An 18,961-nucleotide genomic window follows, 5' to 3' on the forward strand; every position below is an offset into this window, starting at 1 on the left:
GTTGCTCAGACAAGAAAGAACCATAAAATCTTTCATACTTGGTGCGCCAAACTTCTGATTGTCAATTGGTTTAATTCACTTTCCGAAGCAGAAATCAGGTAATTCTACATGGTACAAAATAGTACCATTTTCCGATGTAGTCTTCTATGCATATTACTAGCCTCGTAGCATTTACTTTATGTATTATTGAAGCACTGTCAAAACTATTCTTTATACACCTTCTGCGATGCTCTAGTTGTTGTGCGTATAGACAAAGAGTGCCTGGGGGCACTGGAAAAGGCAGACTACAAAGTGCGGTTCGCAGTCCGGAACGATTTGGAAGCCTTCACTCAAAAATAATTATACAAATCTGCTGAAAATCGATCTCCTATTGTGGTTTTCCCCAAACTGGCTTAAGTATTGCCCGGTTTTGCGATTTGGAATGGTACTCGTCAAATTATTGTTCTGTTCAAAATATTAGACGATGACAGCTTTACGGTTTCTTACCAGGGTAGAGGCAAATCGTCAGACGCTGCCTCACCTCTGCCCTGGGAGCGGCGTGTCCGAAGCGGCTCGCAGATGTTAAGTACTCCTTTATGTAATTCGCACAACACAACATGACTACGAATTATATTGAGCGCAAATCCGTCTTATTGACCAGAGCTTGGCCAGAGCTGAAAATATTCTTTTAAGAATTGTGGGACCCTAAGTCCGAATCAACTTAATGCCGGACCGGACCAAATGGGGAGCAACTTACTCCGTCTTTTTTTTGTCCACGGACCGCTCGTTTAGGGCTTAGCACCCAAACTTTCAAAATATTAGGCGATGACTTCTAAAAAAAATATTGTTCTGTTGTTTGAAGGTTCGTAAATTTGTTCCTGCTTCTTGTCGGCAAGGGACGTTTTATCAGGAAATGCCATCATGACCCCAATGAAGAGTATGAATTTATTGGCCTAGTTGGAGATCTGTAATCCTGCCTTCACCAGATATTCTAGTAGTCTAGTGCATACTGATGTTCACGCTTTAGAGGAAGATGACGTGGGCTTGACCTTCCCTCAACTGGCTTTGAAGATCAATACAACATAATTGTTAACTAGCTGAGAGCCTGTCTGATTCCACACATCCCTTACATTGGCTGCGAGCATACCTCATGGAATATTGTGGTCATACAAAAATTCATCCACCAACTTCAACTTGCTCGGTGGCAGATAAGGTCGATGTTACCGTTTGAACTGACAAGATATGATCCGCTACCGCTTCGGTTTGCTCTTAGCTAAAAGTGCCTCCGAGGATCCTTTCTTCAGTCTCGGTGCGACCCGACGGTTTTAGTTTGGACGAAGGCGCGTAGATATTGCTAGTTTTTTCATGCAACGTGGACTGACGAATAACTTACGCAAGCAAATCATGCTAAGGGTAGCGCAGATAATTTTACAGCACTTGAAGTGCGTGCGTGAAGTGCTTGTTTTCCTTCTAGAGGAAGACATCGACGTCGCATTAGTACAGGAGCCCTGGATCGGAGGCGATTGAACCATCCAAGTGCTCCAAAGCAAATATTATAATTTATTCTACAGCACAAGGGACGTCAATCGGGACAGAACTAAAGCATGTATCCTCATGAGGAAAAGTTTCCACGCTAAGCTCCAGCGACTTACTCGTGGTCAAACTAAAGTATGTGGGAGCTAAGAACGTATATATTTCCTCGGTTTACATGGCTCACGACCAATCAGCTCCACTAGAAAAACTGCAACATTTGAGGTCCACTATAGAAGCAAAGAAAGAAGACCAACCTATTGATAGTCTGCGACGCCAATGCGGTCGTACGCTTTGGGTCAGTTCGGAACTCAACGAAAGAAGTGAGTCATTCTTCGATTTTATTATTAATAAAAATCTATCGGTGTGTAACAGGGGCAGTACACCAACCTTCCCTTTTCTCAGCTCGGAGAGCTGCGACGATTGGGAGGAGGGGTGGAGAATTGGAGAGTGTCTGACCAGAATCCTTCTCAGTTCATAATTGAATACTTTTCAGTCTAGTTCTCGCCGCAGAGATGTCCAAACTTTTCAGAGACCCCAGGAGGTTCAAAAGTTTGGTCAAATTATCAAGAACAAACTCTCTGGTGCGCAATTTTTTTAAGAATTACACGACAGAATCAAGATTCGGGATGCTCCGGAAAAGGCATTCGAAATCACGTTTAAAATCTCGTGCCCTGCTAAATACAGCAAGAAGACACCGCCATCGTGGTGGAATGCAGATCTGTCCAGCCTAAGGAAGCTGAGCAGAGAGCTCTTCAATATCTGCTACAGGCACAAATATTAGCAGCCATACAAGGACAGTCTAAAGAAGTACAAGTCGGCATCGAGACTATCAGTAGACGATCCTAGTTGACTATTGTCAAAACATTAAAAGTACCAGTGAATCTGTGGCTCTGTAAGATTCTATCCAACATAGGAGCCCATTTTTTCTTAAAAAGTCGTTCCGGAATCTTCTGGTGGAACCCTGGATGCTGCTGGTTCAGACGCATTTCCCTGCTAGTGAGAAGGGCTGTACGCCAGAGCTTCAGTGCTTGGGAGTATGCAGCCGCCTCAGCCGTGCGAGACTATCAAATCGGCAATTATCGAGGATAAGATCTGCTGGGCTATAAACAGGTTCTTCTCATATAAAATTCCGGCCCAGATCGCACAATGCCAATCATGCTATAGAAACAGGACAGCACGCCTACCTCAAACCGCTCTTCACGAGGTAATCGACATGGTTTAGCGGTCATTGTAGTACAAACAGTATACTCTAACTGCTTTCCTGGATATAGAGGAAGCATTTAACAACGTTCGTACCAACACCGTCATGGAAACCTTGAGCAGTATTGGACTGAGAGATATCTGATGCATTGGATAATACTCATACTAAGAATCAGGAGAATCGAGTCGGATCTGGAAGTAGTCACTTAACCAAAGCTGCAAGCTGAGGCACGCTCCAGGGTGGTGCAATCTCTCCGGTGCTCTGGTTGATAGTCATGGATCAAATTTTACGTATATTGGACCTAAATCCAACCAAAACTGAACTGATGCTATCACCACTAAGACAAGGGTACCACCCTCCGGGTGAATGAATAAAGATTATTTCTTTTCTGTAATGTAAAGTATCTGGTTGTTATCCTAGATCCGAAGCTAAATTCGAGATTGAACATAGAACTGAGAGTTAAGAAGACCTGTATAGCCTTCTATGTCTCCAATGGGCATGGGGGAACTGGGGTCTTCGGCCGAGGATGTTACTCTGGATGTACACAGCTATGGTATGTCCCATCCTAACGTACGGCTCTATTGTATGGTGGGAGGGTTTGACCAAACAGTTCAAAGAACCACGTGTGCAGGTGCTACCGGGGCTCTGCAGTCTTGTATGTCAGATGCTCTTAATGTACTCTCACACCTCCTCCCCCTACACCTCCACATTAAATTGTAGTGTGCGGTGATGTCATACTACATGAGTCGGGATACTGGACAGCGAAGCTATACGGCTATAGTAACGTCCTAGATGAAGTACTTCGGGCAATCTGGGTCTTCCCTACGGACTACGCCAACTTTGCTGTGGACTTTCCAACCAAGGCAGAATGGAAGACCGGCGGCTTCTTGCAAGGCTAGGACACAGTATTCTTCACCGTCGGATCAAAGATGATCTGTGGAGTTGGTGCGGAAGTTTTCCCGAATACACACAGCGCATCCCAGCCGTACGGTCTCTCAGGTTTCGCCAGTGTATTTCAAGCGGAAGTACTGATGATACTGGAAGCCTGTCGATAATCCGAGCCCCAAGCGTAATATAGCCATAGCTGGATTCACATTGCTGGAGCTGCGGGGAAAAAGGAAAAATCATTAGCCACTTCTTTGCAATTACGCAGCTCTATCTAAAGTCAGGCCGAATACTAGGTAAACCATTCTTTGAGGACCTCAGAGACATCTCTAGCTGCAGGATGGGGGAGCTGCTTTCCTTCGTGAATCCTATGGACTGGCTTTGGAAAAAAAAGACATGATTTTGACAATGTACTTGCCCATAATTTTTACTAGCGTCAACTGAAATTTGTATGTACCATCGTGAATGCAAGCCTTGGATTTTGCTATGCTACTATCTTTGCTAATGGCCATTCTAGACAGTGGCTTCCTGATTTTTTTTCCTGCATCATGTATAAAACTCAACAATTAATTCACTCTCTCTTTTTTTCTAAAAATATTTCCTTTTTTCTCGTGCACAGCTATCAATTTTTCCCTTTTTCTTGCGTCCTCATATCAAAATATTGATCCGATCAATGACAATTCAGTTTTCAGTCAATAAAATTCTGAGTGATGAACCTATTTCGCTATCTACTTACCAGCTGGATATCTACAAAATCCAACATAAATGGATTCTGTTTACTTTATGAAAATATTATGTTCTTTCGAAGGACACTTGCATTTCTGGTTCAATGGCGAATGCTTCATTATTGCATATATAGTTTACTATATTCTGCATATACGCACTTTCATATTATCAATATCAATTGCCGCACTCTTCCTGTTCCTTTTCCCCTTAAAAGCGCTATATGTAGTGGTTAATAATAACTGATAAGTTGGTATCCTTCAGCCTGGTCTTCCGTGGCTTAACGAAAAAGTCTGCATGGAATCATTGATTCGCTTTTTTCGTGCCTGGCACCAAATCAACAATTTAATACTCTTCCGGATACGAATATATGAATGAATCGTTTATCTTACCAATTTCTTAATTTTCATTAGCACGCATTACTACCGTAAACTCAACTACCAATATATGGAAACATTCATCATCGGAAATTATACTAAATCAATTAAGGACTGGTTTATTGGTTGTTCGCGAAAAAAAGGACTTGGAAATGTTTTCGAAGTTTGCAGATTTATATGCAGAATGCCATACATTTTATTGCTAGTTATGAATAAATTAACTTGCAACATAAAGAATAAAGACAATAAACCCACAAACATGTGTATTTTCTGATATATGATATTTGTGATGAATGTTGTTCGAGAATAGGAGTACTTTGCTCGTATACGAACGTATGTATTTGTTGTCCTTGATATTCCAACAACTTAGAATAAACCCAAATGATCATACTTGAAGGATAAGCTCCATCCAATTAATTTAAAATAAGGAATTCTAGTTTGGACTCGAAAACTAATTCTCTCATTAAGCGAAATTCAAATGAGGATTTCCAATCTCTGTTTCCCAAAAAAAATCTACAACATCCAAGTCAATAATATTCCACCATTCCAATATGTAAAAATCCTTTCAATCCAGTTTACTCCAGGATTCGTCCTGTGCAGGAAGTTATTGAGGAAATCGAGCAAACATTCAACTCACCATTGCGACACCCTTGCGTCCAATTGGAAATGCAATAGATACCCTGGTATCTATCATCTTTAATGTAACTATGATACAAATTTGTTTTGTTTACCGGGGAGCATATTTCCAAGCTATATATGCGCATAAATGTATAAATATGTACATCTCCGATGTCCTTGTACCATAGCAATTTCAATCCTTCCAACTGAATGCAAATATTCCAACCCCCGTTTATTTAAAAATTTCCAGAATCCGATGGGTTCCTGAATGTTGGATATTTAGTTCGGTGCTAGAATTTTGGAGAGATACATATCGATGGATAAATGAAATAATGAAAATAAATTTATTCAACTGTGTTTTGAAAGTGCAATTTGCCAGTAAAACAATTTTTTAAAATTTTAATAATAGTTAACATGGATTTTGAAAAAAAGTGCATGAAGTTTCTATAAACAAATGTGAAAAAATAATTAACTCGTGACGCGTGTGTAAGAACGCAAAACGCGAAAAAATAAATTTAAATTTACATGTTTTACGCATATATTAAATAAGTGGATTTCACGGAAGGAGCCTGAGTGATCAATATGTCGGTTAACTACAGCGCCCACCAGGTATTTTCAGTTAACTCTTCCGGTGACTGTGTTTTTATCTGATAATTTAAATCATGGCGAAAAATCGCAAAATGCCTTTAAAATACTTTCTAAACATTCATTGAAATGGGAAGGTATTTTTCGAGATATCTTTCGATGCGTAGGGCCGCGTCCTTGATCAGCCCTTAATATAATACATATGCTACTGAAGGGTTGTGTTCTATGGAGTTGTGCAAAGACTATATAAATTTGTCTCAAACATGAGCAAATCATGGATTCATGATTGGTTGGTTTTAGACTTTGTCAGTTTCTTAAATTCCGAAAAGGTTCTTACTCCTTTCAACTGATCTACGCTATAATTTTCAAGTCACTTCTAATGAGTGACATAACCACGTTGTTTAATTTATTTAACTACTATTATCTGACCCGTACCAACCAAGGTAATTTTTCGTTTACAGTTGGTCGGGAGTCACGAGCGACAGATAAATAGTGGGTAAACCTTTGGGTTTTGTTTGACATTCATTGCCTTTTCTTAAGATCTTCCAATAAAATCACAGAAAGACAACCGCAGTGCATCATTATCAACGGTAAAACAACCACTGTCTGGTCTATGCACGCTCCAAAAAAAATTTTAAACATCACAGTTTTGCGCACAGGTTCATCATTTTTATATTCCTAGCAGCTACCTGGCATCCTGGGCTAAGTCATCGACACGTCTCCAATTCTACAATTGTTATTGTCCCTACAGACTTTCCGGCCTGGGTCATCTTCATCCATATGGACTAGGCAACTTAACTATCACAGCCTATTGAGCCGGATTTTGTCCAAAACCAAAGGGTAGCGATATTGCGTCTTCATTATGCAGGTTACATAATCATTCACATTCCTGCAAGGGCTATATTCCAAATCGTTAAATGGTTATGTAATGATCACTTCAAATTGGTTGAACTTTTCCGCTAACAATGTAAACCACCGTCGTCGTCGAGGCTCTACACCTCATTTTAGACTTAGTTCTTTCTCTAACCATAGCAGTCATGCGCTGTCGTCAACGGAATCTACCCAGCACTTGCCTGGTTTTCTTATCGATCATCTTCCTTCTGTTCTCCCTTTGAATTTCCTTTTAGGTTTCTGAGGGTCATCCATATGCTGAACATGCCAAATCCACTGCAGCTTATGAGGCTTCAAGGTAATCAAATATTTGATACAACTCATGTTTGTATCTGATTCACCATTGGTCGCCCTCTCGTTTAGTTCCTATTATTCTTCTCAAGACCTTCCTTTGTAAGGTTTTAACCAATTTTGTAAATGTTCGTTTGATCTTATTATTGATTTGTATAATATAATCGGAGCTTCGCTTTTGGCTTCTAAAGTCAGCAGAACCATGTAGAAGGCTCTGTTTGCGAGCTGAGTTCGGTTCTATCTTTCCTCAGCTATACACCGAAGTATATAAAGTTGTCTATATTTTCCAAGTTGTACGCGCGAATCGTTATGTTTTGTCTGGTGGGCGTCATTTTACATTAATTCATAGGCCAGCTTTTCTTGCTGCTTTTCCTTGACTTATAATAATCTCCTTTGCTGATGTGAAAGATCGCGTCTTGATGTTTATTTTGTCCGTATATATTAGCAGGAGTCATAGAGCAGTGTGGCTTATGTGTCCACAAGCTAATTTCGTATAACTTGCTCCAGCGCCAGAGTGATCAGTTAGGGTGCCAGCCCATCTCCTTGTTTTAAAAGGACGTTTGTTTCGAAACAACTGCTATTAATTCTGTCCTGCGTTGCTGAATGGTGCATTGCCATTCTGGTAAGCCTTACCAGTTTTATTGAAACTCCTAGGCCAAGGATTATTAGATTTGATTTACAACACGATAAAATTCGCCAGAGAGGAAAGGTGGGGTAAATAGCTTCCCTTTTTGAATTATCGGCAATAAAAATTATCTTGAATTTGAAACCCACATACTACGGGAGACATATCCCAAGTAACTTAAATGCTTTCCTTCTACCCGCTAAGGAACGATACGACCAGAAGTTGAATATATATGTTTATTCTAGGGACGGCAAATGTAAATGAGTGCAAAGCTTCAGTGATATTTTCAGAAGAAAACGAGAACTAACGAAATGAACTAACCAACTAATCACTATGACCGAAGGAAAATTGAATGCCAAATGGAGGGTTGTTATCCTTCACTGGGAGCAATCAAGAAACAAAGGAGGACGTTTTGTAATGTACGAATGGAAATTGTCTCAATCAACAGCAAGAATCAGATGAAGATCAAACTAGGTTCAGTAAAGGATGTGAAGGACCTCGAGGAGAAAGACGTCTTAATATTAAATATTCTGCCACCAAGAAGACTATACACAGGAGATCCAACTCCCAGCACTTCCTTTGAAATTTTATGGAAACTGAAAAGTCTTGCACAAGTTCGACCGTGAAGGGAATTGCACGAGCAAAATCACGCGCATAAGGGCTGGTATTAGTGCCGTGTATGTATTTTAATTGAATCACTAAACGATTGATGCTTCAAAATTCCTCTATGGGAAGCTTGGTGGAAGCAAACAAGGGCAACATTCTCGAATCAAAACTTCTATTTCGGGCCTCCGAGTAAATTCCGGACACATCTTTGACTTAGAGGTGAAAATCACTGGATCAGTTTAGGGAAGTCTCTGTTCCCATATAATAGAGAAGGATGCTTTCTACGAGCAATTAAACGCAGTTCAGGGTCAGTTGTGTTTCAACTGATCGACAGCGTAAGAGATCGATCACTTTGCGATCAGCAGTAGATTTAAGAGTTGTCTGTTGGATGGGCGTAACAAGAGAGGCGCTGACATCGGTCTCGAAGGGCATCACCGTCTGATGGTCGCTTACGTTCACTTGCGTGTTGCGTCCGCCACTTCTCGCAAAGTTGGAGAGCTGTGACCGTCTAAATTCAACATTGACCACTTGTATGACCCAGGTGTCGCTCGACAGTAGGAGAGCTATATTTATATTTTATATTTTTCGGTTGGTACACAGGTCGTCCAGCACGTCCTGAAAAGGCATCATAAGATCTGGCTGACTGGAATCGTGTAAGAGTATTGATATACGGAAGGGGTTGAAGGCTCTGCTGACCGCTGCGAGTGACGCGTTTGAACTTTGATATCGATCGAAATCCCGAGAAGTTCAGCGTAGTGTACGCCTTGACAAGAGGGAATTTCTTATTACGCTGGTCAGGGAAGCGGAAGATGCCGCAGATCGCAATGATTTTAGGAATGCATACTGCATCACGAAAGAGTTTGCATGTGGTCGCAAATCTTTCGATGATCCTATGAAAGAAGTCAACGGTCGACTTTCCATCGACGATGATGAATAACCGAAAAGATGGAAAGAACACCTCCCCGTAGTTCTTAACCGTATCACATCTGGTGAAATTCCTCCACTTGTAGATGAAATGGCTAGTAACATGCGGACACCGACTGTTCCTCCAAGCAGAAGAGAAATCATTTCGACCATGAATGCACTCAAACGGAATAAAGCCGCTGGCCTTCACAGTCTCCCCGCAGAGTCAGTTACTGATGATCTGTTGTTCCCACTCGTACAGAAATCTAGGAAATCCGAGACTTTTCCCAGAGGGTGGAAGAAGGGGATGATCGTCAAGATCCCAAAGACGGGGACCTGTTCTGAGTGTGACAATTGGAGGGGTATTCGCGTGCTCCCTGCCGTTGCAAAGATAATAGCTGAAACAATTCTGGAACGCGTCACAGAACATCTTGGAAGCTTGATCGACAGAGAGCAGGCTGGTTTCTAGAATCCAGTTCGGATTCTCCTGCATTGACCACATCAGGGCCCTACGCATCATTTTGGAACGGTGTGCAGAATTCAAATCTTCGCTGTATTTGCTTACCATCGATTTCGAGGAAGCTTTCGATAGCGTGAACTGGGAGTGCATCTAGAGTGCTCTACGCAGGAAGGGCATTCTGGAGAAACTAATAGCTATTATCAGAACGACATATGATGGTGCCAAATGTCACATGCTCCACCGAAGTTAAATCTTGGAGGATTTTGTGGTGCAAAGCGGAGTGCGCCAGAGTTGCATCCTGTTACCGATTTTGCTTCTTGTTATCGGTGATGTTCTTCATGCCACTTTGTTGGGAGAACAGGGAGGAGTTCAGGGAACAATGACATCTTTCCTCAAACACCTTGACTACGCTGATGACATCTGTTTGCTCTCTCACTAGGCCATGGACGTTAACCAATGCCTCTGGATTTGAAAAGAAAGGCAAGACTGAAGATAAACACCAACAAAACCAAGGTTTTCAGTCTAATGGGTCAGCACACTTTCCCTATCTGCATTAATGGCCAGAGCATCAAAAGCGTTCATCAATTTATATATCTAACGGCATTAATAGCGCTAAATCCACTTTCGCTGTTTTGTCCAAAATCTGGAAGTGCAGTTATCTCAACACCAATGTCAAGTTGAGACTGTTTTGTACTAGTGTTCTTTCTGTGTTACTATATGGGAGTAGAACATGGAAAGCGAACTCCACTGTTACCCAAAAGCTCCAAACTTTCGTCAATACCTGTCTGCGTCATATCATCGGAGTGCGCCTGGCCTGACGCTATTTCAAACCAAGAACTGTGATCGGAAGACAGAAGTGGCAGTGGGTAGGTCACACTTTGAGGGACAACAATTGAATTGCAGTCGCGAACGATGGTGCGTAGGTGTGGTTGACGCATTATAGCCAAGCGGTGACCTAGTTATACTGCAAAACTATCTTCCCGTCTTTATAATCCTATTCAAATCACTTTCCCTTCAATGCTCGACTAATAACTAATAGACTTGTTGGATCACTGTTAAGATTCTTTTAGACCATTCTCTGGTAGACGGAAGGTCGCGGTTCAAATCTTACTGGTGATAGTGGGATTTGTATCGTGATTTGACGTCGGATGCCAATCGACTCAGCTGTGAATGAATACCTGAGTCAAATCAAGGTAATAATCTCGGGCGAACGCAATGCTGACCACATTAACTCCTACAGTGTACTGTAGTGTACCGCCAACGATTATTATTATTATTCAGATTTTATGGTTAATAATCACAACTATCAATATTGTTTAATAATCCTAGTTTCATCATCATCAACGGCGCAACAACAGGTATCCGGTCTAGGCCTGCCTTAATAAGGAACTCCAGACATCCCGGTTTTGCGCCGAGGTCCACCAATTCGATATTCCTAGAAGCTGTCTGGCATCCTGACCTACGCCATCGCTCCATCTCAGGCAGGATCTACCTCGTCTTCTTTTTCTACCATAGATATTGTCCTTATAGACTTTCCGGACTGGATCATCCTCATCCATACGCATTAAGTGACCCGCCCATCGTAACCTATTAAGCCGGATTTTATCCACAACTTGACGGTCATGGTATCGCTCATAGATTTCGTCGCTATGTAGACTACGGAATCGTCCATCCTCATGTAGGGGGCCAAAAATTCTTCGGAGGATTCTTCTCTCGAACGCGGCTAAGAGTTCGTAATTTTTCTTGCTAAGAACCCAAGTTTCCGAGGAATACATGAGGACTGGCAAGATCATTGTCTTGTACAGTATGAGCTCAAAGTTGTAGTCTCCTATCTTTATTCTTCCCGTTTGACCAGTGCGGTTTGATGTTGTTGGTTGGCTGGTTTTTGGTGCTGACGTTGCCACCATATAGTTAGTTTTGCCTTCATTGATGCGCCGTCTGCTCGATCTAGATGAAGGCAGTTTTTTATTTATTATTGTTTCTTCGTAACGAGTTGTTTTCTGTGTAGGGTTGTCAGCCATACCCAACCCCCAACCTGGAGGAACAGTTGGTACAATTGGCCCCGTTTTTAGGCGCGGGAGACTCGCCTTTATCCTTCTCCGTCTGCAGCTTTTCGTTAAGAAAGAGGGAAACGCCTGCTGAACCAACACCAACAGCTCTACTACCAAACCCTATCTCCACTTCCCAGCGGTCGCCACCGTTTCCCAGGTTTTATGCTCCATCGTGGGTACCAATCCACGTTTCGCAATGGGACCTATACTACCTTTTGACCACCAATAACCCTAGTTTCCGTACCGTAATATACTCCGGATATTAAAAATGCGTTGTTTTCCTTTAAGTTGAGCAGGGCGCTCTCTAGCGTGGCACTTGAAAAACATTTTCTTTTGGAAATCCACCAATGGGGGGGGGGGTATAAGTTCCCAGGTATTTCAATAATGAGCAATATCAATCTTAAAAAAATGTTACGTATGCTCAAGAGAACAATCAATATATGGTGAATTCGCATTTGTATCTTTCCTCAGTTCTTCGGAAAAAAAAACTCAAACAGTGAAAAAATAGCTTCCAAACGAGATAATCTTAGATAGATAGATAGATAGCTTTATTAGTGTAAATCAATTCATGTTCAGATACAATCAATATTTAAGTGATACAGACTAAGTCTTTTCAACTATGGTAAGTTGTGCAGTATAAACAATCTTAATACGTGCAATCGCTTCAATTCTCAAAATTCCCTAGGAAAATTTAAAAAAAAAAACCTAGCTTGCAACTTACGACCTAAACTTATACCTATTACTAGCCTAAACTAACTCTAATAATGTATACCTTAGCAATAATTAGAGAAAGATGCAATTAGCGGGTTCTTTACCGACTTACATCTGCGTAGAAAAGCTCTCGTTCTTTTCTCTGCAAGCTGTGATATTCTGTTAATATTCGCGATTTGATGTAGCCGCTGAGTTGAAAAGTACCAAAGTTTATCCAGAACTAATTTCAAAGCTTTATTTTGGGAGATCTGAAGTTTGGACTTGTGGCATTTAGCGCAATGATTCCAGACTGGAGCCGCGTACAGTAGAATCGGTTACATAGCTACTTTAAAAATAAGCAGCTTATTGAATTGCGATAATTGCGATTTCCTATTTATTAATGGGTATAATGCGTGGATACACTTAGAGACTTTCATACAAACATCTTCAGTATGGGGTTTAAATGTCATTTTTCTATCTAGGGTCATTCCTAAATATTTAATACTATCCCCCCACGAGATGCTGGATCCAAGGAAGTTTATATCGCGAGAAGGTAGGCTGGAGCGTTTTCTTTTACGGGTAAAGAAAATTGCATTCGTTTTGTTCATATTGACTTTAATTCGCCATCTATGGTAGTATTGATATAGAGTTTCTAACTTTCGCTCTAAAGTCATAATTATAATGGAAGGGTCGACACTGGCGACATATAAGCCGGTATCGTCCGCAAAGATGGCAAGCTGACAGGTGTTGTCCACTGGGATATCGGATGTGTAAATATTAAAAAGAGTCGGGCTTAATGGCGAACCCTGAGGAACACCTGCTGGAATAATTCTGCGTGAAGATATTGTAAGATTAACTTTAACGGAAAAATAGCGATTTGTAAGAAAAGACAGAATCAATTTGACGAGGTATAATGGAAAACCGAAAGTGAAAAGTTTGAATATCAAACCGTCATGCCACACGGCATCAACGAGATGATCTTCTTAAATCAATATAGAGATCGAATCAATATAGAAGCGAAGAAAATTCAATTTGAGAATAGAAAACATTTCACCTGAACAGAGTACTTTTGATAATTTTTTTTAAACAATTGATAACATAAAAGTTCAGTGCCCGACTGATAATAAAACAATCCATTCCAATCGAATGCATGCAACTTCTGTATTGAAAACGTAAGAGGGAATGATAGGTCGTTATGTTTTTTTCTAAATGTTTCTTTAAAGTATTGACATCAATTCTCCTGACGTAACTCTTTAGTATCCTGCATGAAACATGCACATAATTTAGGAAGCCAGTTTTATTTATGAGCGAGTTAATGTCATGCTATTTTTCCGCTATCCTTGCTAAAGAATAAATCCTTTTGTGGTAGGTAAACTGAATCAATTTCAAGTGTACGAATTCAATATTATTATATGGTATTATATGGAAGGGTAGATAAAAGCAACCGCAACCTTTAAAGGATTTGTATTTCTAGAGCTAGTCGATATCTGAACGTTGGTGAAGATAGTAAGGTGATATTTCATTGGCTTGTTGTGTTGAAAATAGTGTAAAAGATGAGTTTTCTCAGTGTTTCGTGGTGTAAGATAGTCAGTTGTAATAGTTTAAAATATTCATTTTTATAGTGGTTGATCATCTTATTCGAAACTGTCTTTCTTCGGCTACATTCATCTTCAGAACAATTAAGTGGTGTGTACAAATCGTCCAATTCGTGGAGCCAATTCGATTTTCAGAGTCTCGGCTGGTTCTCTTCATATACTTATATTCATATCTTGTTAAACTAGTCAAATTGAATTATAAATTATGTATCCTCTATGTGAACCTTAAACTAAACGCCTATTTCATTGGATCACTGGGCAAAAATGAACTCTCATATTTAAATCGAAAAATCTGAAACCAAAACGGCAAATTATATTATTATATTAAATTATATTATTAAGGTGAAGTAAGGCAAGCCGTAATCGAGACTAGAATAGTCTAAATTTGCTTATTTGTAACTATCCTTTCATACGAATTAGAAACCCTTTATACCGGCCAGAAAATTAAAACATAAACCGTCTGTGGAGAATCTCATCTAGGCGACATCTACACACCGACAAACCAACACCACTTATCTATAATACCTCGTCCCTACCCGAAAGGTGCACAATGAAATTCCGTGCCCCTTTGCGCTGAAGTCGCTCCTCCTGTGTATAGTCTCCTTGGTCCACTTATACGTCAACCACCACCAACTTCAACAGCTAGACCATAAGCAGAACACAAAGGTAGGACCACAGTTAGATACTAGACAGCTACCACACTCCCCCTTGCCCCTCAAGGGGGGAAATCAGTGCAAGTACACACGATTTCAAATTGTTTTGCCCTGGAACATGAGCGAGATGTAACGAAAATCCGATCAGTTGTGTTTGACATACCGCCCGGACTTGCCAATGTATTGATGAGATTGGCAAGTTTTTGCTTATGGATAAGTGAATACGTGAAACAACTTTTTGCTATGATATATGGGTGAGCATGCCGTAGTACCAGAATAGCAAAAGCTCACCGATCTCTCTCTTAACAATACGATTTGACGAAGATTATGCCTTTTCCTTGTTTAGCGTCTCTGATATGTACAGATAAGCTTCTGCAAGCACATTCGCAAGTGGGATCATTTTAGTAAGGGTACTGCCTATAGTAGATCTACTGTGGGTAGGACACTAGCTAGAGAATTAATTTTAACACTTCAGAAACACCTCCACATCCTTTCGCTGTTTCGAATAGCCAAAAAGATGACCCATCTATGAATTTCGCGCGAATAGCCGTCTGCTGGATCTGCATGAAGCCAGTCTCTACATCTCTGGTTGTACCCCCCATGATATCAATATCATAGGCCAGTAGTTGTGTGGACTTGAAGAAAATGGTGCTTTCCGCATTTATATTAGCATCACGAACCAAATTTTTTTAGAGCCAAGTTAAAGCTAGGGAATCCCCTTGTCTTAAACCTTTGTTGATAGTGAATGGTCCTGTTGCTTTTATCTGGCCTCGCACATTGTTCTGAATCAACTTAGCCAGGCCTATCAATTTAGTCAGGAGAACAAATCCTCTCATGGCAGCCTTGAAGTCGATGAGCAGATAGTGCCACTTTTGGCCACGTTCCAACAATTTTTCTATCGCGAACCACCAGAGAGAAAATTCGAACTGTTGCTCATTTACCTGGAATGGAGCCTCTTTGGTATGGTCCGATGTTGTTCTGGGCGTATGGTGATACCTCTATAATTGTTGCTTTTTATGCTTGGGACAGATAATGGCTCGTTGCCAGTCATCAGGCGTTAATTCGCTGTCACAGCTCTTTACCATAATTTGATAAACTGCTTGATGTAATTGATCGCCTCCATATTTAACCAGTTAGACTGCCATCTGTATGTTCTGGAATTCGTCAAAGCGGAGAGGTGGCGTCATTCAATTAACACGTGCTCAATTTCGTTGAAAGTACTCTGGTTTGGCAAAGCCATGATTATTTAACGACCGCTTTCCGCGCAACCATTTTTGCGAAACTGATAGTTGAATAATTCGCAGACCGCGCATGGTATACTGGATGGCCACTATAATATATGGTGCAGTGGCTTTTCTTGAGGAAACCGGTCCCTTTCCAGCGCATCTCTTGTAACGCTGCGACATTAGCCTTATGTTGAGACAGGGCTGTAGCAGCTCCTGATCTATATAGAATGAATGTACGTTCCATAAGAAAATGCGCAAATCGGTTATCCGTTCTCAGTGTCGGGTCCGTCGTTATGTAATCCATCCATTCCAAGGCTCCTTTTCTGGCTTCGTAATAATTATTTTTCGTGTAGAGAATTATAGGGTCCCAACCTGGAAGATCAGTTGGTGCAGTTTGTCCCCTTTTTAGGCAGGGGAGATTCGCATCCCTTCTTCTCTGTCTGCAATTTGTAATTGTGAAAGAACTCCCAGCGATCACCACGTGACTTGGAGCTGAAGATTGCCTTTCGTGTAGTAGAGCTGTTGTTGTTGATTCAGCAGGCGTTTATCAAGTAGTATGCTAACAGAGCAGCTAGCTGTGACATACGGCTTAAACCAATAACAGTATACCTGTTACAGTGATGAATCTCTCACAGCAAAGAGTGCGAGCGCCAGGTCCAAAGAAAGCGGACTTTGAACCAATAAATAAGCACACTAACATAAAAAAAGTTAAAAAGATGTCTGCGGTTTCGCCTAGGGCGGAGGCAAATCATCAGACGCTGCCCTGGGATCTCCCTTTTATTAATTCGCAAACACTTCATGGCTACGAATTATATCCGAGCGAAAACCGCCCAATATTTCTGGGGAAAATTCGCCCGAGGCTGGAATATTTCTTGTTTAGATGTACCTCTTTCAACCTTCAAAAGAACTATAGGGAGCAAAACATTGCTATTCTGAACGACAGCTAAGCGGCGATCAAGGTACTTAGGTCCAACTAGGTGAACTTTAAAGTGGTACAGGAATGGTTCGAGAGACTGGACACCTTCGGCTCACACTATAACGTCTGGATGCTGTCGGTTCCATTCCATTTTGGGTTAGAAAGCAGTGAGGAAACGAACAAACTATCCAGAAAGGGAGCAGGGAAGCTTCTGTACGGAACAAAGTCCTTCTGTCGAATCGGAAAAGGGTTTGTGGCTATGACCTTAAGAAATGAAGAGTGTCGAAGCCTCCATACGCGTTCTGGGACAGTCTCGGGCACTTGAATTTCAAGAGTCCATGCAGTTTTATCCCTGAATATTTTATTGCACATGATCCCCTCACCGTGACACCATCGACTTTCTGTGATTAGCTTTCAGCTCACTCATGGATAGATCTACATTCCTAAATATCTGGATTTTCTCCAATAGACGTACCGTTGAGTTTTGACTAGTTTCCCGAGGTTTTGTAGTATTTATAGTGTTCTATTTGGTATTTCTCAATGGGCTTAGCTGCCTTATTGGGGTTTAAAGCTCAGAGAGAAATTATATGTGTCATCAGCAAATTATATCAGGTCAGAGTGGATCTTAAGCGAACATTAGCCGTGGAGAAGTTATACAGAGTTGGACCTGGAATGAATCCTTACGGTAGTACTCCCATGCCAGGTATTGACAAATTTTCATTTAAAACTGACGAAAAAGTTTCTGCATGTCTAGCCATTAGGTTAAGTAATTCATGCTGTATTCATTTATAAATCAGCCCTTGAGTCTAGTCTGACTCAAACAGTACTGTTTAGGTTAAGTCTTGCTGTCCTGGTCATGAAGATAGCAGTGAATGTTGCTTTTATGTTTGAACCGGAACCCGAATTGGCACTTAGAAATAATATTCTTGAGTGTGCAGTGCTGGACCATCCCAGACTTTTCTGCTGTCTCAAAGAATTTGCCTAGATTTGTTAGAAGGCCAAGCTAAATTTATTTACAATAAAGAGAGTCAACTCCAGTTACTTACTGCCCTGAGGAGGAGGAGAAAACAATAATCTTAACCTATGCTTAAAACTATTTAAAGAGGATAAGTTTGAAGAACCAGGAACCAGAAACAGGACTACAGATGATCTCGTTAGAGGCGGAGTAGTCCATCAGACTGAGGAAAGTTTAAAAAATCTGCGAAAACCCAGATAGATTTTACGCTGTTGTATGAAAGGAAGCTCAAATAGCGGAGGCGGGAGGGATAGTCCACACGTGCGACTTTTTTCTTAAAAAATGAGGGAACTTGTGAATTTACGTTACTCATTGTCAAGGGCAAGGCAAGCACAGTTATGGGAAGGTGACCAGAGAACGCAGCAGTACTCGGGAGCACTCTTCACGAGGGAATTGAAGAGAGCTAAGGGGGAATGTCCATTAAAAGGGTAGGAGAAGGAAATGGGTGAGGATTTAAGGGAGTAGCGCATCCACACATTTAAGCGAGTAGCACACACAGAGTGACACTTCCTGACGTTTAGGACTAAGCCATTTGCAGACCATCAACGAACCAAAGTCTCTAGGTTAAATTGAAAGGAACCACAGTCTATAGGCCACAATATAGCGGAAAAGAGCTTAAATTCGCCGCCATAGAACAAACAGGAACAAGTAAGAATGGAGAAGGCTGTTGTTAAAAAATAAAAATAATAAAGGACTCAGAATAGATCCCTGGGGAAAAGAAGAGGGATATGCAGCCATCAAAAGAGACGCGGCAGATCGGGCAAGCCGTGAAACAAGTGCTGGTGGAACGCTTAGATACGAGACTTTGGACAGAAGTATCTTGCGATTTACGGTGTCGAAGGCTTTAGCAAAGTCAGTGTAGATAGTATGCACTTCCTGCCGAGAAATTAAATATTTAGCGACGAAGTTGGTAAAGTCGAGCAGGTTGGAGGGGTGGACCCATTCTTGGCAAAGCGGTGGTGCTCTTCCACATTGTGGTAGCCAAAGTGGGCTGACAACCAGTCGCTGACATATCTTTTCAAGAGAGGAGCGAAATGGGACGGTAATTCTCGACAAGAGTACGATCGCCACTTTTTCGAATGGGGATAATGAGAGCCTCCTTCCACAGGCCAGCAAAATGGTTCTCTCCGAGGCTGTT

At 41.2% G+C, this 18,961-nt stretch overlaps 1 protein-coding gene across 1 annotated transcript in view; it reads left to right on the forward strand.

Annotated features, from left to right (window-relative positions):
• The first annotated feature begins 5,707 nt into the window (after nucleotides 1–5,707).
• The window catches only part of LOC119653446, a 28,869-nt gene continuing 15,615 nt past the window's right edge, over nucleotides 5,708–18,961 (forward strand). Inside the window, exon 1 of the mRNA XM_038058041.1 lies at nucleotides 5,708–5,925. Coding sequence (XP_037913969.1) covers nucleotides 5,899–5,925 — 27 coding nt within the window. The 5' untranslated portion in view covers nucleotides 5,708–5,898. The remainder of the gene's footprint in view (nucleotides 5,926–18,961) is intronic.

The sequence above is a fragment of the Hermetia illucens genome, chromosome 4 (assembly GCF_905115235.1).
Source record: "Hermetia illucens chromosome 4, iHerIll2.2.curated.20191125, whole genome shotgun sequence".
Classification (NCBI taxonomy): Eukaryota; Metazoa; Arthropoda; class Insecta; order Diptera; family Stratiomyidae; genus Hermetia; species Hermetia illucens.